The sequence below is a fragment of the Peromyscus maniculatus genome, chromosome 8, assembly GCF_049852395.1.
Source record: "Peromyscus maniculatus bairdii isolate BWxNUB_F1_BW_parent chromosome 8, HU_Pman_BW_mat_3.1, whole genome shotgun sequence".
In the NCBI taxonomy this organism is placed as follows: domain Eukaryota; kingdom Metazoa; phylum Chordata; class Mammalia; order Rodentia; family Cricetidae; genus Peromyscus; species Peromyscus maniculatus.
The window spans coordinates 56,912,744-56,933,707 of record NC_134859.1 but is presented as its reverse complement, the minus strand read 5'-3'; the positions used below and the strand labels follow the sequence as shown (position 1 = coordinate 56,933,707).

The 20,964-nt window shown below is 42.6% G+C and overlaps 1 protein-coding gene and 1 pseudogene across 1 annotated transcript in view; one reads left to right on the top strand and one right to left on the bottom strand.

Moving 5' to 3' along the window:
• LOC121826470 (NACHT, LRR and PYD domains-containing protein 1a-like) overlaps positions 1-20,964 on the top strand; it is a 265,206-nt gene that overhangs the window by 205,793 nt on the left and 38,449 nt on the right. Inside the window, exon 2 of the mRNA XM_076542818.1 lies at positions 14,509-14,821. Within this exon, the coding sequence (XP_076398933.1) occupies positions 14,779-14,821 (43 nt within the window). The 5' untranslated portion in view covers positions 14,509-14,778. The remainder of the gene's footprint in view (positions 1-14,508; positions 14,822-20,964) is intronic.
• Positions 7,474-9,607, bottom strand: LOC102913900 (U6 snRNA-associated Sm-like protein LSm5 pseudogene; annotated as a pseudogene).

Sequence of the window (20,964 nt, the reverse complement as noted above, 5' to 3'; positions counted from 1 at the left end):
CATTTTCACCCTCAGTTTGGGTTTTCTTTATAGATTCTGTTTCCATTTTCAGGTCTTGAACAGTTTTATTCATTTCCTTCCACTATTTGTGTTTTTCTGGATTTTTAAAGGCATTTATTCATTCCTTACACTGTTTGTGTTTTCCTGAATTCTATTAAGGGATTTATTAATTTCCTCTTTGAGAACCTCTATCATAATCATATAGCCTTTTAAGTTCTTTTCCTTGTGCTTTCACTATGTTGGAATATTCGGAGCCTGCTGAGGTAAGATAGCTGGGTTCTAGTGGAGACATATTGACCTGGCTGTTACTGATTTTCTTTCTATGCTAGCATCTAGTCATCCAGGATTGGGATTATAGGTATAGGTGCTGATTTCTGGATTTGTTTTTGTTTGGGTGGGTATTTTGTTCCTTGATTTCTGTTTCTTCTCTGGGTGTTAGGAGAATGTAATGACTGTTGCCTGGTAGGAAGTTTTATGGACTTGGTATGGTGTGGCCACTAGCATTTCTCAGTAAAATGTATTTCTGATCATTGGAAGCTGGCACTTAGGAATGAGGATAGGCTAAGCATCTGAAGGAGTTCCCAGGAGTGGGGGATATCAGAGTGTTCAACGAGGAACTGCTTATTTAGTCTCCTTGAAATGAGGGGAGGGACAGTGAAAAAGGGTCACCCCACAATGTCTGCTACAGTACTGGGGATGAGACTGGTGGACTGGATCTAGAAGAATAAAAGAAGAAAGGAAAATGTATAGACAGGCTGCCTGCTTCCTTGACAGAAGTAACCTGTGGGTTATCAGGGGTTCCCTGCTGGAACTGGGGGCTGGGATACAGCAACAAGTGGGGAGAAGGGGTTGGGAAGAGAAGATATGTGGGATCCACAAGAATGTGGGCAGAGGGGGAAGGAACACTGCAGTTGGTGCTCTGTTGCAGAGATAGTGATGAGACTCAATGATTGGGTTTGAAGGAGAGGAGGGAGTGTTGAAGGTCTTCAGTTAACTTACCTATTGCTCTGGCTTGCTCAGCTGGTGTGTTCACAGGGAATGAATGCCTACTGGTTTGGAGGCTGAGGTACTGGGATGAGTTAGGGAAAGGAGGGTTGGAACAGAGAATCTTTGATATATGAAGGGAATGGGATCAGAGGGGGAAAGGAGACCACAGCAGAAATCCTACTACAGAGTTGGGGATGGGGATGGGGGTACTGGGACCTGAGGAGAAGGACAGGAAATCTGTAATCATTCTAATACAATAGAATTTGACTTCTTCTGTAAATCTCATATAATTTTGCCAAAATTGACTACATATTCAGACACACAGCAAGTCTCAACAGATATAAGAAAGTGAAGTAACTTCCTGTATCCTATCAGACCACCATGAATTTAAGCTGGATATCAACAGCAACATGAAGTTTACTAACTCATTGAAACTGAATAACCTTATTCTGAATAAAAAACTGGTCAAGGGAGAAATAAAAAAATTAAAGACTTTCTAGAACTCAATGAAAATGAATACACAATATACCCAAACTTATGAGACACAATGAAAGCAGTCCTAAGAGGCAAGTTCATAGTGCTAAGTGTCTATATTAAAAAATACAAGAGAGATCTAATACTAGCAACTTAACAACAGACCTGAAAGCTCTAGAACAGAAATAATATAATCATACTCAAGAGTAGTATATGGCAAGAAATAATCAAACACAATGCTGAAATCAATAAAATAGAAACAAAGAGAAAAATACAAAGAATCAATAAAACAAAGAGTTGGTTCTTTGAGAAAATCAACAAGATCCACAAACCCTTATCCAAACTAACTGAAAAGCAGAGGAGACTCAAATTAATAAAATTAGAAATGAAAAAGACATTACAACAGACACGAAGAAATCTAGAGAATCATAATGACATACTTTAAAAACCAGTACTCCACCAAATTGAAAAATCTAAGAGAAATAGATAATTTCCTCAATGCACACCACTTACCAAAGTTACATCAAAGTCAGATAAGCAATTTTAACAGACTTATAACCCCTGGTGAAATATAGATAGTTGTTAAAAGTCTTCCAACCAAAAAAGCTCAGGGCCAGATGATTTTATTGTAGAATTGTACCAGACTTCCAAAGAAGACTTAATACCAAACAACTCAAATTATTCCCCAATTCATTTTATCAGGCCATACTTATCATGACACCCAAACTACAAAAAGACTCAACAAAGAAAGAGAATTACAAGCCAATTTCCCCTATGAACATAGATGCAAAAATATGTTTAAAATACTTGCAAGTCAAATTCAAGAACACATCAAAAAGTTTATTAATGATGATCAAGTAGGCTCTGTTCCAGAATTGTAGGCATGGTTCAATATATGAAAATAAAAAAAGGTAATCTACCATAGAAACAAACTAAAAGACAAAAAAAGATCATCTGATTAGATGCAAAAAAAGGCTTCTGACAAAATCCAACACCCCTTCATGATAAAAGTCCTGGAGACATTAGGGATATAAGGAACACACCCTATCATAATAAAGGTAGTTTACAGCAAGCCCATAGCCAACATCAACTTAAATGGAGAAAAATTCAAAGCAATTCCACTAAAATTAGGAACAAGACAAGGTTATCCACTCTCTCCATACTTAGTCAATATAGTATTTGAAGTCTTAGCTCGAGCAATAAGACTACTGAAGGAGATTAAGGAAGTATAAAGTAGAAAGGAGAATTCAAGATATCATTTTATTTTGAGATATGATACTATACATAAATCACACTAAAAATTCCACCAGGCATCTCCTATAGCTGATAAACACTTTCACCAAAGTAGCTGGATACAAAATTAACTCACAAAAATTAGTAACCCTCATATATACTAATGACAATTGGACTGAGGAAAAAAATCAGGGAAACAACACCATAACCTCAAATAATATAAAATACCTTATTGTAGCCTGAGATATCAGCTCCCAGAAGTGCTCCAGGGTTTCAAAGAGAATGCCTTCAGAGTAGCAGGACTTAGAAATAATTCTTACCTATCTGAGGGGATAATACACACGTACTGAGGGTCATGTGCTTTATTTTTCTACAGCTTCAATTCTCCTTTTTCTTTGTTCTATACAGCTTATATACACATTCAATGGAGAGTTTTTTAGGCAATGAAAGGATTATAAAAGCTACATCTGAGGATCACATTGTATTCCTTGAGTAAAGAGCAGAGCTATTCTGATAGCACATGCAAAATAAACTTGTCAGCTTTCTGATTAGTGGGCAGCTGCAGCTGTGACTGCTATCTCCTAGGGAGATAGCTTGAAAAGGGTTACAAAGGAAAAAAGCTAAACTATTGAGAAGTCAGAGAAGAGGTAATGAAGTCATGTACTATTCTACATTTCTTAAGTGTAACTAACATTATAGGCTAACATTTTGTGATTAGTAAAACATGAAAGTGCCAGTTTCTCACGGGCCAGTAGGCAGCTCTAGTGGGGAAGGTGCAGCCAGCACAGCTTGGTGTTTCCCTGGGTGAATTGTGAGTAACCATGACAAAGCATGGCAGCCCAAGCTGTAATGCAAGGGGGCAAGGGTGCCTGGTGCCTGGAGCTTTAGCACTCCCAGACAAAACACTGGCATTGAAAGGCATCCCAAGCAGTTGCAGGCCAATAAACAAGACCCTTGCAGGCAGGCCTGCCCATCCCCCCATCAGACCCATCCTATATTCTACAAGCCCCACTCCATCCCCCAAGCCCACCCATCCATGAGACCTCTGTGGCTCCCTGAGATACAGATTCTGTTCCAATTGGACCAAGAGGTGAGTGACTGTTCTCTCAGTTGGTCAGCCTAGTCTCTAGGTCCCAGGTGCCAGAACACAGCCTGTGCCCCCCACCCAACTTGTGTCTCATAGGAGACTAATATCCAAAATGTATAAAGAACTTAAACTGGGTATAAAAATATTGAATAAACAAATTAAGAAGTGGAGTACAGCAGAGGTTGGTGTCCAGGCATGGCAGAAGGCACCCAGAGGCCTTCCCCAGGTACCACACGGGTCCTGGGCAGATGAGCAAATATGTGGTGGAGAAACGGGAAAGAAAGATGAGCAGAGTGGTCCATGCACTGTGGAGAAAGGTGGAACTGAAGATGGTAAGGCAGTAAAGAACAAGCTGATGTGAGTGGCCTACACAGCCATCTGAGGCCATATGATGTCCAGGCCCTGCTGCCACTGAGGGACATGACTGGGTCCATGGCCTTGCCTCAGTCAGGGTCTGTGTTGATGTCCATGGCCCATGTTATCACCAAAGGCAGTGAGGAAGCCTGTGGTCTGGGCCACTACCTGAGGCCATATTAATACTTGAGGGCAATGAGCTGCCAGTGCCATACTGATCTGAGTGACCTACAATGCCACCCAAGGCCATGGTATCCTCTGGGCAGAGCTGAGGCCAAGGGCCATGTCTGGGGTCCATGGTCCTACCACAGCCAGGGTCTGTGTTGATGCCTATGCCCCATGTTACTACCGGGGACCATGTGGATGCTCGAGTTCTGGTCTGCTAACTGAAGCTGTGTTGAGGTCTGAGAGTAGTGCTGAACTGGTCCTGCCCTTTGATAACCCTGGTAGAACTGGTCCCACCCCTCGCTAGCCACCCCAGAGGAAAAGCTGGCACATCCTTCAATTGTCCTCAGAGACCTGGCTCCACCCCTTGCCACCCCCAGGAGAGCTGGCCCCACCTCTCATGAGAGAGCTGCCCTGGATGGCTTGGGTGCAGGAGAGTTGGTCCTGGTGGCCTGAGCACAGGAGAACTGGCCTCAACTCTCAATGGCCCTGGGAGAGCTGGTTCCACCCCTTAACTGCAGCCACAGTGGGAGAGCTGACCCCCAGTGGCATGGGCTCCAGAGAACTGATCCCTATGTTAGGGGTGCAGGAGAGCTGACTCAACCCCACCCTATAGCAGCCATGGCATCTCAGGGAGAGCTGGCTCTGCCCCTCACCTGAAGATGGAGGTCCCTGAGTGAGCCCAGACTAACCAACTCAGCTACTACCCAGGCCCACATCCAGGGATTGAGATGAAGCAATCCAACATCTACCCACCTATGACCTACTGGAGCATGTGAAGGGACATGTTCTGACTAACCATGCCACAGTATCTACATGACTCAGGGCATCAGTGGGATACCCATGAGGCATTTCAGTGAGGGTCCAGTATTGATGTTGTACCAGAGAGGCCTTGAACTGGACCAAAAGCTCATCGCAATGAATGCTTTCAAGTAAAGCTGTTTAGGCAAAAAGGTATACTGTGTGACATACCACAGCTCCCGATGAGACTGAGACCAATGAAGAGGTAATGGAGAGGTGGAAAAGATAGAGGATCAAATGGATTTTTTTTCTTTGGGGGTGGGGAAGGATACAAGGGTGAAGGGCAGACATGGAAAGACTGGAAAATGAATGGGATTGGGTTACATGATGTGAAATTCCCAATTAATCAATAAAAAATATATTAAAAAATATTTTAAATCCTAAAAAAATGGGGTACAGATCTAAGCAGAGAACTCTCAATAGAGGAATTAATTGCAATGGCTAAAAAACATCTAAAGAATGTTCTACATCCTTAGCCATCAGGTAAATGCAAATCAAAACTACTTTGAAATTCCATCTTACACCTGTCAGAAAGACTAATTTCAATAACACAAGTAACAGTTCATGCCGGTCCCAGTGTGGAATAAAGGAAACACTCCTCCATTTCTGGTGGGAGTGCAAATTTGTTCAGCCACTATGAAAATCAATGTGGCAGTTCTTCAGAAAGTCGGACATTGATGAGCCACAAACTCAAGCTATAACCACTCCTGTGTCTAGCCCAAAGGATGCTTCATCTTACCACAAGGAAGTTGCTCAACCATGTTCAATGCAGCTTGAGTCATAATAACCAGGAACCAGAAACAACCTAGATGTCCCTCAACATAAAAAATGGATTTAAAAAATGCTACATTTACACAATGGAGTATTACTCAACAATTTAAAAAATGATATCATAAAATTTATAGGCAAATCGATGGAACTAGAAAAAAGATCATCCTGAATGAGGTAACTCAGACCCAGAAAAATAAATATGTTATGTTTTCACTTATATGTGGATATTACCTGTTAAATAAATGAAAACCAACCTATAACCTGTAGAACAGATACTGACACAGAGACCCACAGTCAGGCATTACAGAGAGTGTCCTTGCAACACAGAACTCTAAATGTGGTGTCTCCATCAAATCTCTCTCCTAAGAGCTCGGGGAACCCTGCAGAAGATTGGGGGAAGGATAGAAAGAGCCAGAGGGAATGGAGGACACCAGGAAAACTGGCCCTCTGAATCAACTGAGCAAGGCTCATATGAACTAACAGAGACTGAAGCAGCAGGCACAGGGCCTATGTGGATCTGCACCACGTCCTCTGTGTATATTTTATAAATTTTAGCTTAGTATGTTTATGAGACTTCTGAGTGTATGGATGAGTGGGTCTCCCATAATACAATGCACAGGCATGCTAACTTGATACTGACATGCTAACGTACTAAAATAGGAAAATATTTAAATCTTTAGAATCCATAATGAAGCTATCATGTTTCTATGAGAGCAGACGATCTTGTATGTACAGGGAAAATGTTCTAATCGCAGCAAACAACAGCCTTGACTCTGAGCCGAGAGGTATGAGGAGCATCATAGGGGTTGTGTGGTGTGTGGGCTCATGCAGTGCAAAGTACTCAGGCTGTGTGCTCAGAAGCACAGGAATGAGGAGTAACATGATACAACATGATATATATTTCGGGAACACTTGCAATTCAGTGCACATTGTGAAATAAGTTTGGCCATTGCATATGTACAAATTTTTTGCTCTTGGCAAAAATTTGCAACCAACACAGTTATATCATCCCATATGGAGATATGATTCACAGCTTTAAAACCTGATATACAGCCAGGCAGAGGTGGCACATGATTTTAATCCTAGTACTTAGGAGGTGGAGGCAGGTGGATCTCCGTGAGTTCGAGGCCAGCATCATCTCCAGAGCAAGTTCCAGGACAGTCAGGACTGTTACGTAGGGTAACCCTGTCTCCACAAAAGGAAGGAAGGAGAGAGAGAGAGAGAGAGAGAGAGAGAGAGAGAGAAGGAAAGAAAGAAAGAAAAGAGAGAGGGAGGGAGGGAGAAGAGGAGAAGGAGGAGAGGAGAGGAAGGAAAGAAGGAAGGAAGGAAGGAAGGAAGGAAGGAAGGAAGGAAGGAAGGAAGGAAGGAAGGAAGGAAGGAAGGAAGAAACTGATATACAATGGTAAAATGGGTGAACAGAAGGTTCAGTGACTAAGAGCCCTTGCTGCTATTGCAGAGAATTAGAGTTCTACACCCAGAACCCACATCACACAGGTGCACATTCAAACACACATATGCTCACACATGCACACACAGAGACACACAAATAATTTTTTTTATTTTTATAAAAGAATGACAAAATGGGATCCTCTACTGCTCACCTACCTATCAGAATAGGACTTAAGGCTGGAAAGGCGGTGTGTTTGCCGCAAGGGTAGGCCTGCCAGTCTCTTCCCCCAGGCCACCCGATTTCCTTTTGCATCAAGTTTCTGCAATTACAAGTGAAGTCAAGGTTCTTAAATGTACACGACAGATATAACACACAGAGTTTATTTGTAAACAAGAGGAAATGCTAAAATGTCAGTTGCTAAATATTAATTTAATACTGAGCTACTTAAAATCCATAAAAAGGAAATATATTTAGGTCTATTAAATTTCATGAATTATTGGTGTATAAAAACAAGTTCACGTCACTTTTTTCTGGCTGCTTCCTGCAATGCAAGGTCACTGAGTGCTCTAGGTAACCCATGCCTCCTTACTGATGTGGTAAGGATGCTCTGAGAAACAAGCCATGACAGGACAGACTCTGTGTCCGGCAGACTGACACACTCTGCATAACCAAGTTTTGAACTTGACTCCTCCTGGGGACATGTCACCTGAACAGTGGCCAAGGGTTTTGTTGCTTCACTCAGATACTGGCACATTTGCAGGGAAAGTAGTTAGAAAATAGAATATCTCAGTATTAATTTTCCTTCCCAGAAATGTTACGATGCCTTTTCTGTGCTGAGTGTCTCGAGACGCGGTCTGTGCAGCCTGCACAGCTGTTGTCATTTTACAAACACAGTGTGGTGTCACCAAGAGACTCCTGAACCTGCAGTAACTTTCAGATCCTTTAATAATTCTGAAAGGGACAATAAGTATTTAGAAATGGAGGCTTTAAAGGACACTTTTACCCAACAAGAGCCAGTGGTTTGAGAGAAAGACACTTTTTTTTTTTTTTTTTTTTTTTTTTTTTTTTTTTTTTGGTTTTTTCGAGACAGGGTTTCTCTGTGTAGCTTTGCGCCTTTCCTGGAACTCACTTGGTAGCCCAGGCTGGCCTCGAACTCACAGAGATCCGCCTGGCTCTGCCTCCCGAGTGCTGGGATTAAAGGCGTGCGCCACCACCGCCCGGCAGAAAGACACTTTTTTAAAAGCGTTACTTTACTATGTATACAGTGCTCTGTCTGCACATACGCCTGCATGCCAGAAGAGGGCACCAGATCCCATTATAGATGGCTGTGAACCACCACATGGTTGCTGGGAATTGAACTCAGGACCTCTGCAAGAGCATCCAGTGCTCTTAACCTCTGAACCATCTCTCCAGCCCAGGGAGAAATATACTTTACACAATAAAAACAAAAAAATTTTATTGACAAGTTTATACCTTTTGTGTTAATAAAAATTAAACATAATTAAAATGACAAAACTTCTAAAAATTGAACTTTAAGATGATTAAGGGCTCATAATTTTTAAATGTCGTAAAGTCAATAGCTTGCATAAGAGAAACTTATTTGACATTATGTTGTAAAATGGCAATTATCTGCTTCAGTGGCTGTCTGCTGGGGGCACCAACCTACTTTCTTTCTTTTCTCTCTTTCTTTTCCTTCTTTCTTTTTCTGTAAATGCCCATTAATAAAGACTGTTTTGTGTCAAGGTTTAGCTGTCAATAAATATGTTTGTCAGTGTGACCTAATAACAATAGTCACAACGGAGAGCAGAGGGAACCTACTTCTGTGCCGGGAGAGTAGGGGGTGGCTGTTTTCCAGCCTGATCCTTCCCTACAATGTTAGAAATTTTTATTTAATATTTTCTGTCTTGCAATAGAAACATTACAAAATTGAAAAACAAAATACTTGGCTCTAGACAACTCAATTTTTTAAATCATAAACATCTTTATTTTTTTAAGTCTTAAAAAAGCTGTTCGTTTTCCAAAATAACCATGATTAGCTTAGAAAATGGACATATATATTCAAAGTATTTCCCTTTAACAAAAACTTTGCTTTATACAATATAAACATTAAAGTTTTCAGGGAAAAAAAAACCAGAATCTAACATAACTCAAGGAAATGCATTGTTACTTCAGGCCCTTCTCTAGGAAGCAGCACTGTTACATTATTTCCATTTAGTAAAATCTGATCTAATTTTACATCCTTCTTCCTTCTGATGTTATTTCAAACTGTGATATCATCCAATGCCATATTAATACAAGGTCATCAAATCCTAGAGTGTACCAACAATTTCTTTATCACTCTTCATCAAAGCGTGAGCTCTTGATCCTATACACTTTTCATAAAGTCTAGTGGCAGGAGCTGCCACAGGTTTGTGTGGTGTTAGCCACTATGGCCCTGCAGGAAGTGTGTTTTACTTTAACACGTGTACAGTGTTACTTCAAGGTGTGGCAGCCTTGCTTGGTCTGGGCTGTGTATTATTAGCTGGTGAATGACCCAGACCTCTGAATCCTCATCTCCGTCTTGCAGCAAGCATGAATGTAGCTATCCAACATGCCACACTACAGGAAACAAGCTAATCAAGACGGACAGTGTTGGTTCAAACAGCAGAACACCTGGTAAGGGCAAAGGCAGACTATACATGAACACATAAAACTGTGAGCCTGGGGTCACCTCTGCTGTGCTAACACTAGGTGGCGGTAGAAACCAAAGTTTACATTAATTCTGGGGCAGACAGAGCCAAAGGAAATGTGAGTTTGGTGACAGAGTGTGGGGCAATAGGGGTGGAAGGGGCATGAAAATGCCTGTGGTCTTCCATTACTCCATGAGTGATCTCTAATAAGTGCATTTCTACTCATTAAGATGAGCTTAATGAGTCAGTCTTTGTGTTGTGGAAAGATCAGAAGTTAGAAGCAAATGTTAATTTTACTTCTCCCCAGAAAAGTTGTAAAAGAGTTGGTCAACAAATATTTGAGCATACACAAATGAGGCTACACACTAAATACAGATACAGACTAAGTGTGGAAATGTATATAACCAAGTGTTATTTAAAACATATCAGATTATTTAAACTCAAGAAATTTAATTGTTGTTTCTTTTCTTGTCTAAGTCTAAATATTTCAAGAGAAGTTAGAAATGTTTCTACAAAGAACATGTAACAAGCTAGCATTATCAAAACAGACTAAGATTTATAAATCTGACCATGATGTTTAATGGTAAATTAATCACCTATCCTGGCTGTGTTTTCATCCTATAGTAAGACAGTTTGAAATTATTCTCATGCATTTCTTGAATAACTTATCAAGTAAGTTCTGACTTGAAACAATTTTTTCAATAAGTATGTTTTGGATGGAAAATGTTTTAAATGATAAAATAAGGTTTTGTTGCTGTTGTTGTTCTAAAGTAAAATGACAAGCAAAAAAAGCACTCATTGGTGACAAAAGTATGTATTCATTGGCAAAGAGAAAGCCTTGCTAACAAATGGTTCGATAAATTGAATAACTGCATGCAGAAGAACGATCCGCTTCTCTCACCCTGAGGAGCACTCAACTCCAAATGCACAAAAGACATTAATACAAGACTTGAAACCCTGGAATTCCTAGAAGAAAAGTGGGAAGAACACTTCCTGATGCAGGCAGAGCTAAGGCCTCTCTGAAGAGGACTCTAGTCATCAAGAAGATGGGACAAATGGACAAATGGGACCACGTGAAATTAAAAGATGTCATTTGGAACTCATGGATGGAGTCCATGACCATCATGGCTAGGAGCATGGCAGCAAGCAGGCAGGCATGGTACTGAAGGAGTAGCTGAGAGCTGACATCCTATTCCCTGAGTGGCATACAGAAAGAGGGAGAACTGGGACCTGTGTGGGCTTTTGAATCCTCAAAGACCACCCCAAGTGACACACCTTCTCCAACAAGGATACACTTCAAATCCTTTCCAAATAGCTGCACAAACTGAGGACAAACATTCAAATATATGAGTTTATGGAGGAGATTCTCACTCAAACCACCACAGGGTCTCAGCACAGCGAACACGACTATTCATAAAAAAAAAAAAAAAGACAAATGTTGCTGAGGATATGGAGAAAGAGGAATCCTTAATTATTGTGGGTGGGAGTTGTAGTGGTCTAAATGATCAAAATACATTATATAAGAAAAATGTTTGCTAGAACATTGCAGCAGAGACCACAGAGGAATGCTGCTTACTGGCTTGTTCTCCGGAGCTTGCTTAGCCTGCTTTCTCACGTAGCCTAGGACAACTTGCCCTGGGGGTGGCACCACCCATGATGGGCATGGCCCTCCTGTATCAATCATGTTTTCCAGGAAGAGATTCACACAACAGGCAACTGCCACCAAGCCTGATCTCTGGAACTGGATGACAGAGTTATATATGGTAGAGAGAACAGACTCCCAATGTTGTTCTATAATTTGAACATATAATCCATGGCATGTGCACACCCAGACATGCACATATATACACATACATACACCATAAGCAAACACCACACATACACATGCATATACATATACCACACGCAAACACAAATAAATGTTAATACTAAAGAAATAACCACCACTCAGAGACTGTAAGCACCTCTGTGCTGATATTGTGGGTCAGACACTAACTTAAGCCCAGAGGACAATCAACAAAGAAGCTAAGTCCTCTCTTCTAAGAGTTTCCATCCTCTTTGTAGGTAGAAGTGACAGAAAGAAAGCAAGTCTGTGCTGTTGGGTGGCAACAAGTGTCAAGCAGAAGAATAAAGGAGGGTAATCCTGGAAGGACAGTGCTGCTTCAGAAAGCAGGAAGCAATCTTCTTACTAGTGGAAAATCATTCCAAAAGAATGGAGAAGCCAGTGCAAAGGTCCTGAGGTGAGCAAGTTCCTGGTGTGTTCAAGGAATAGAAAGGCAGAGCAGATAGATAACCCACAGCTGAGTGAGTGAGGAGCATGAAGTGGGATCTAATGTCAGAAAAGGGCAGGGTGGGATGGAGAGGGTCATGTAGAGCTCGGGACCACTGAGAGGAACCAGTGTTTCCCTCACCGTGAGATGGAAAGGATAGGAAGGTTTGACTAAGAGGTGACTTAAACTAGTTTACATATTAGATTGTAATTCTGGCTCTAAGACTGAGTTACAAGAAGACCATGAAGCATCAGCAGGAGAGTTAGGAAGCTGGAGCGCAGACCCAAGATGCTGGCTGGACCAGCGGTCTCCTTGGGCACAGTGAAGAGTCAGATTACAGATCTGTTCAAAAGCCAGGGTCAGGGCTGGGGAGATGGATCACTGGATAGAGCACCTGCTATGCCAGCATAAGGACGTTTGTCTGATCACAGCATCCTCACAAATGCATGCTGGGATGGCTACAGGCTTGTCATCCCAGAGCTCAGGGGGAGGAAACAGAGAGTACCCCCAGCTGGATGACTACTTAGACTACCCAAATCCATAAGCTCTCAGGTCACACACACACACCACACACTTGCAGAAAAAAGATGATGTTCATGGAAATCAAATACCAGATTTGAGATTAAGGAGAGTCCAGGAGTGAGAAAGACCCAGGGTTTGGGGCCTGAGAGCTATTTCCTGAAATGAAAAGTCTGTGCCCTGAGCAGGCTACAAGGAGGAGAGTGAGTGCAGAGATCCAGAGCACAAACCTGGGGAGATCCAGGAGCTTTTGCTGAACTGGGACCTGTTGGCAAACCTGGGAGACCCACAATAGTAGATGAGTGAATCGAGGCTCAGACATGAGTCCTGCACTCAGGAGGCAGGGCCTCTGCAGGCCTGGATGAAGCTCTCAAGCCCGACTCCTCCAGCCCAGGCGTCTGCAGAGATTTCATAAGAGGAAATGAGCTGAACAATGTTGAAACTCCACTCTCACAGCTCAGAGGAAGAGCAACTGCGCAGGCTCTCTGACGTCTGGCTTCCTGGAGGAGCCAGAGTCTCTTTCACTTTCAAAATACATTGACTTACTGAAGAACCTTGGCCTGGGACACACATCAGTGAGCCCCATAGAAGAGCAGGGTGAGTAGTGGGATCAATGGAGTCCACCAAACCATTTGAGTTGTGGGAAGGAAGTCCTGGCCTGACTGCACTAAGGCATACTGTGGCAGACATGGGTGTCCCGTCCTGAGAGCCAGGGCCCAGGCTCCAGCCCTGCTTGGAAAGTCTGCAGGCCAGCGCTGGTGGGAGGGAGGTGGCTGGATTCCCCTGTGTGCTTCATGTGCCTGTTCCTGTCATAGTCTGTCCTGCACCCTCCTCTCTCCTGTCTGACCTGAAGCTGCAGGAATAAGGGACTCCAGTGGTGAGGGGTTTTGTGGGAAGCCTGAGGATGAGAAACAAAGAAGACAAAAGTAGCAGCTGGGGCCAGTAGGTGTTGCCTAAGCTGATGACTTATGCCATGCAAATTTATTTAAAAGTACAACATCATATCAACTATTTGCAGGGGAAAGTGGCCAAGGTCAAAAGAGATCTAAGTCAGACAATGTTAGCAGAAAGAATCCAGGATGTCTCAGATACAGCTGTCTTAGGACTCATAACCACAGCCCAGGGGGGAAAGTCAGGTCCCCGGAAGGCACAACATCCTCTGAGTCACTGGCTCCAACATCAGGCCACCCTTGCTAGGTCCACCTCTAGACAAAGACAGAACTAATGTCCTTTTGTCTGTTCATCAGAACCTCTGGGAAAGTCTTGGGTCTTTCTGGCTCCCCACACTTTGCCATGTGTCTCCACTTCAGCAGATCAATTTAAAATTCTTTTCCTGTTACCTGAAGTCACTCCACAACCTACACCCCCTTAAATCCTAGGGAGAGACCCTACCACCACCTCCATTCTCCTCCTCTCACAGGAAAGAGCCAGTAAGAGAATACACCTCCCCTTCTTTTTATCTGTCCTCGGGATCAGATCTTAATAACCTAAAGAAGAAACCTTAGACAACTAAGAACTCCTGACTCAACATAATGATAAGCACACCTGCCTGACAGGAAAGTCAACTCAGTAAGGAGAACACCCACAGACATCATTCATGAAACTACAGAGAACACATCCACTGATAAAAACCTTCCTCCCAGAGTTCCCTCTTCTGCCCTACAAAGCCCAAGTCCTGCACCTGGACACACAGTCTCCATCCCCAGGAGACCCTGGAGTCCTTCAGGTGTCCTGACCAGAGGACAATTGTCCCAGTAAAGGCTACTCTACTCTTTCTTTTATTTCCAGCTCTCCTCCATCAGATTGTTCCAATCAAACACCTTTTCCCAGCACGTAAATGGCTGACAGAGACAAGGATCCACTGGCCTCCTGCTTGGAGCAACAAGAGAAGGGAAATATGAAGATGTATGGACAAGCGCTACACAGCCAGGCATGATCCAGGAGCCCTATCAACATAGGAGCAGCTCAGTCCCAAGAGGCTAGTGCCAAAGAGGAAGCTCAGCATAAGGGTCAAAAGGTCTTGGACCCCTCCCACTACACCTGCAAACAGACCTGGAGATGCAGCAGCCCTTTTCTCTGTCAGAGAAGGACTTAATGCAAAGTAAGTACACCAAAGACCCCAACCCACCACTACAGTGACCCCTTCATTACCACTGAGCCCTCCTGACAGGTTTCCTGGGCAGGCTAACCTGTCAAAAGAGTTCACAGGTCCCAGGAGAGGCTGGAACAGGAAGGCTTTCAGAAAAGCTGTAACCGAATGCTAAGCCACACACAGTTTTGTACACCTATGCATTTCAGGCTCTCATGTGGTCCTCATAGCCCCCAGGGAAAAGCAGTCAGAAGCTGTAGTGGGGAGAGGCAGGCATTCAAAGGGGGCTCTGAGGAGGCTGACACAGGGATCAAGCCAGCTCCCAAGAGAAGTACTTGGTGACATTGAAGTTATAAGCCCAGACTTGGAGCTGGGCAGAGGCAGACTACAGCCCTCCTCGATGTCTCCATCTGGGAAATGGGAAGGTAAACAGTTGTCTCCCTGGACTGTGCAAATAAAGTAATAATCCACATTGAATATTAAACAATCTAATAATCAATAAATGCTCAGTAATTATAAATACAAGCCCATGTGATTGCTGATGCTCTTATTATACTTCGGAACCCTGTGGGACAGAAACGCAGAGCCCCACCTGAGGGAGCTGAGGCTCAGAAAGGAATAGAGACTCACACAGAGGAATAGTGTAGAACCAGGACAGCTGTGTGGACTTCATGGTTCCAGAGCAGGACCATTTCCCAGCAGCACTTGTGACAGTGTCTTTCTCCCCATGAGACTATAGAGAAGGGTATGAGTGTGAGCAGGAAGGACCACACTCTTGCTTGTTTGGCTTCTATAGCTGCCTCTATGACAAACGCAATCTCTGTATCCTTCCCATTGCACATTCTTCTTCATTTCCCAGATCCACAGACAAACCCACTATATGGTCCCTTAGCTGGCCAGAACCCTTGGACCATGAGCTCAGACCATGAGACTTGGAGACACTTAAAGATCTTCAAGGGGAAACTTTTTAAATTGGAACCTGAGGAGTCTGGATTCAGAAGCAAAGACAAGCTGAGCTGAGGGCTGTGGGTGGGACTTCAAGTCCACATAGGTGATGTTTCTTCACAGGTGAGCCTCCACCTGTATGGGACCAGGAATAGGGGACTTAAGTGGAAAGGCAGAGGGGCCATGGTGGAGTGCTAAGAGTCACAGGCTGGAAATGATCCCTCTGGGCTCTGCAGTGCTGAAACTGAATTTGACACAAGGGGAGTCTGGAACCCATGGGGTCAGCAGTGAGCCTAGTGTAACTGGCATTCAGAATTCAGCTCAAAACACGAGTGGGAACTGAAAATCTCAGAGATTATGCAGGTCCTGAAGCTCCAAGGTTTATTTCTTGGGCTGGACCCCAAGAAGAGGGTAGGCTCCTGTCTCAGCTTCAGCTAGTTTCTTCTACTCCCTAGACTAACAACTCAAAAGAAGGCTTCTCATACCTGTTTCTAGAGTTTATGTTAGACAGTCTATGGCTTTTGTGGAAGCAATGTCATCCCAAATGGAATATCTTCATTAATGTGTTTGTGCGTATGTGTGTACATATGTGTGTATGCACATGCACTTAGAAGTACTATATGTAATTTAAGTACATATGAAACAATGTGACTCCCTAAATAACATCCTTCATGTTGTTTATCCCTCCTTCTATTTCTATTTTGTCCTCCTTCCCTCTCCCCAGTTAAAGCCCTCCACTTCATTTTTCCAATTTCCCCCTTCACAGAACCTGTATCATTCTATTCCCCTCTCTAGAGCTCCTTCCCACCCCATGGTTCCTTCTATTTCTATATTGTCCTCCTTCTATATATTTCTATATTGTCCCCAATTAAAGCCCTCCACTTCATTTTTCCAGTTTCCCCCTTCACAGAACCTGTATCATTCTATTCCCCTCTCTAGAGCTCCTTCCCACCCCATGGTTCCTTTTCTCTTCCCTGGTTTCTGCAGTGACTCCAGGTTATGTAATAACATCTGAAGATTTGGAGCTAGGAACCACAAGTGAGAGAGAACATCAGTGTGTCTTCCTAGGTCTGGGTAACCATACTTAATAGAATATTTTCTAGTTATATCCATTTACCTGCCAAATTTGTGATTTTATTTATAGGTCTGTAATAAATCTTGAAACCTGGAATGGTAATCCCTCCAGCATTGTTTTGCTCAGGATTCTTCTGGCTGTCTAGGGTTTTTGAGACTCTATATGAATTTTAGGATTTTTTTTCTAGTTCTGTGAAGAGTGTTGTGGTGAAGAGGGCATGGTGACACATGTGTGTAATCCCAGTACTCAGGAGGCAGATCTCCAAGAGTTCAATGCCAGCCTATTCTACATAGTGACTTTCTTGACAGCCAGTGACATAGAGAGAGAGACTCTATTGAATAAACAAGAGCAAATACAGGAGCAAAAATGTGGTGGGTGCAGAAACTAGAGAAATTGCTCTGTAGTTAACAGCACTTCTTATTGTTGCTGAGGACCCAGGTTTAGTTCCCAGCACCCACACAGTGACTCAGAATCATCTGTAACTTAAGTTTCAGAATCATTGTTCTCTTGTGACCTCCTGGGCTCCTGGCACAAACATGGTACATATACATACATGCAGACAAAATACTCCTACACATGAAATAAAATAATCTTTCTTAAAAAGGAAAAATGTTTAACAGATGTTGTAGGCATTTTGATTGGGATTGCATTAAATCTGTAAGTTGCTTTTGGCAAAATGATCATTTTTCACAATATTCTGCCAATCTACAAGCATGGGAGTTCTTTCCATTTTCTTGTGTCTTCCTCAATTCTTTATTCAAGGATTTGAAGTTTTAAATGAAGGAGTCTTTCACCTCTTAGTTAGACTTATTCCTAAATTTTAATTTCTTTGATGCCATTTATGTGGGAAAGTGTCCGTGGTCTCTTTCTCATTGTATTTGGTGGTGGTGTATAAAAATGTTACTGATTTTTGTTAAGTCAATTTTTTTTTATCCTGCCACCTTGGTACAATTGGTGATCATTTAAGAAATTCTTCTGGTGGACTGTTTGGGATCTCTTACGTATAATGTCATATCATGTATATGTAGAAATAATCTGACTTCTTTTCCCATTTGTATCCATTTAATTTCCTTCTCTTGTCTTATTGCTCCAGCTACTGCTTTGAGCACTATATTGAAAAGGAGTGGGGGAGGGGTGACGGAGAGGTGGCTCAGCATTTGAGAGCACCAGCTGTTCTTCCAGAAGACCTGGGTTCAATTCCCAGAACCCACATGGCAGCTCACAACTTTCTTTAAATCCAGTTCCAGTGGATCTGACACCCTCTTCTAACCTTGAAGGCACTGCACATATGTGGTGTACATACATGCATCCAGGCAAAACACCCATACACATAGAATAAAAAATAACATAAGATGGAACCTATGGCCTATGCTGAGACACTTTGCTTAGCTTTGGTGTAGGGAGGAGGGGACTGGACCTGTCTCAACTGAGTCTACCAGGCTGGGCTGACTCCCCAGAGGAGACCTTGCCTTGGAGGAGGTGGGAATGGGGAGTGGATTAGGGGGGGAGGCTGAGGGGTGGGAGGAGGGAGGACAGGGGAATCTGTGGCTGATATGTAAAATTAAATTAATTATAAAATAAAAATATTTTTAGAAAAAGAATTTTAAAGGAAGAAAGGGTGTAGGAATAATGAACATCTCTGTCTCATTCATAATTTTAACTGGATTAATTTGAGGTCTTTCTCCATTTAGAAAATGTTGGTTGTGTGTTTGTTATAAAGAACATTCACTATGTTGAGGTATGGGTCCCCTGACCCTATTCTCTCTACAACTTTTCTCATAAAGGAATTTTGGGTTTGTCAAAGGCTTTTTTTGCATCTACTGAGATAATCATGTAATTTTTCTTTAGTCCCTTTATATGGTTTATTATCTTCATTAGTTTATATAGTGCATTAGGGTTTCTATCGCTGTGAAGAGATACCATAACCACTGCAACTCTTATTAAGCAAAACATTTAATCGAGGCTGGATTACAGTTTCAGAAGATTAGTCCATTATCATCATGGTGGGACATGGCAGTGTGCAGTCTGACATGGTGCTGGAGAAGAAGGAGCTGAGTGTCTACATCTTGATCTGCCTGCAATATAAGGAGTCTTTGTCCACATGGACATAGCTTGAGCATCGAGGAAGGAGAGTTCAAAGCCTAGCTCCACAGTGACACTCTTCCTCCACAAGTCCACGCCTACTCCAACAAAGCCACACTTCCTAATTGTACCACTCTCTATGGGGACCATTTTCTTTCAAATCACTACATATGTTTTTGTTGAACCACCCCTGAATCTCAGTATAAAACCAACTTGGTCATGGTGGATAGCCTTTTATATATGATTGTATTCAGTTTACAAGTATTTTATTAAAGATTTTTCATTGATGTTTATCAAGGAAATTAGCATGTAGTATTTGAGAGATTTTTGTTTGTTTATTGTGTATTTGTGTGCTTGTGTGTGTGTATCTATCTGCTTTTGTTATTAGAGTTATACTGGCTTCATAGAAGGAGTTTGGAAGTGCTTCTGTTTCTGTGGGGATGGTTTTTGTTTGTGTGTTTGTTTTTAACTGTAGTTTTTTGCATTTCTTTTTTATTTTAATTTTTCATTTTACATACCAACTACAGTTTCCCTTGCCTACCTTCTCTCTCTCCCTCTCAACTCCATCCCATCCAAACCCCCATCCACTCCTGTGGGGCGTCAACTAAGTTTGACACATCAAGTTGAGGCTGGACCAAGCCCCTTCCCTCTCTATCATAGCTGAGAAAGATATCCCACCATAGGCCAGTTCATGCACCAGGAATAAATCCTGGTCCCACTGCCAGGGGCCTCACAAACAGACCAAGCCACACAACTGTCGCCAACATTCAGAGGGCCTAGTTAGGTCCCATGCAGGCTCCCTAGCTGTCAGTCCAGAGTCTGTGAACTCCCACTAGCTCGGGTCATCTGCCTCTGTGGGTTTCCCCATCATGTCCTTTACCTGGCCTGCTCATACAATCCCCACTTCCTCTCTTCAACTGGACTCCAAGAGCTCAGCCCAGTGCCAAGCTGTGGATCTCTGCCTGTGCTTCCATCACTCATTGGATGAAGGCTCTATAATGACAAAGTATTCACCAATCTGATTACAGGGGAAGGCCAGTTCAGGTACCCTCTCCACTATTGCTAGGAGTCCTGGGGAACACCTTGTGGATTCCTGGGAATTTCCCTAGCACCAGGTTTCTCCCCAACCCTATAATGTCTACGTCTATCAAGATATCTCTCTCATTGCTCTCCCTCTCCATCCTTCCTCCTACTCAACCATTCAGTTCCCTTATGTTCTCATCCCCAATCCCTTCCCTTCTTCCCCTGCTCCAAGTTAATTGAAGAGACCTTTTCTATTTCCCCCTCCCAGGGTGATACATGCATGTCTCTCTTAGGGTCCTCCTTGTTACCTAGGTTCTCTGGGGTTGTAGATTGTAGCCTGGTTATCCTTTGCTTCACATCTAATATCCATTTATGAATGAGTACATACCATTTTTGTCTTTCTGGGTCTGGGTTACCTCACTCAGGATGATTTTTCATGATGTCATTGCTTTTGACCGCTAAGTAATGTTCTATTGTGTGAATGTACCACATTTTCTTTATCCATTCTTCAGTTGAAAGGCATCTAGATTGTTTCTAGGTTCTGGCTATTATGAATAATGCTGCTATGAACATAGTTAAGGAAATGTCTTTGTGGTATGCTTGAGCATTCCTTGGGTATATGCCTAAGAGTGGTATTACTGGATCTTGAGGTAGATTGATTTTCTGAGAAACCAACATACTGATTTCCACATTGGCTATACAAGTTTGCACTCCCACCAGTAGTGGAAGAGTGTTCCCCTTACTCCACAAACTCTCCAATATAAGTTGTCATCAGTGTTTTTGATCTTAGCCATTCTGACATGTGTAAGACAGTATATCAGAGTTGTTTTGACTTGCATTTCTCTGATGACTTAAGATGTTGAGCCATACCTTAAATGTTCTTTGGCCATTTGAAATTCTTCTGTTGAGAATTCTGTTTGGATGTGTACCCCATTCTTTAATTGGATTATTTGGTATTTTGATGTCTAATTTCTTGAGTTCTTTATATATTTTAGAGATCAGCCCTCTGTTAGATGTGGGGTTAGTGAAG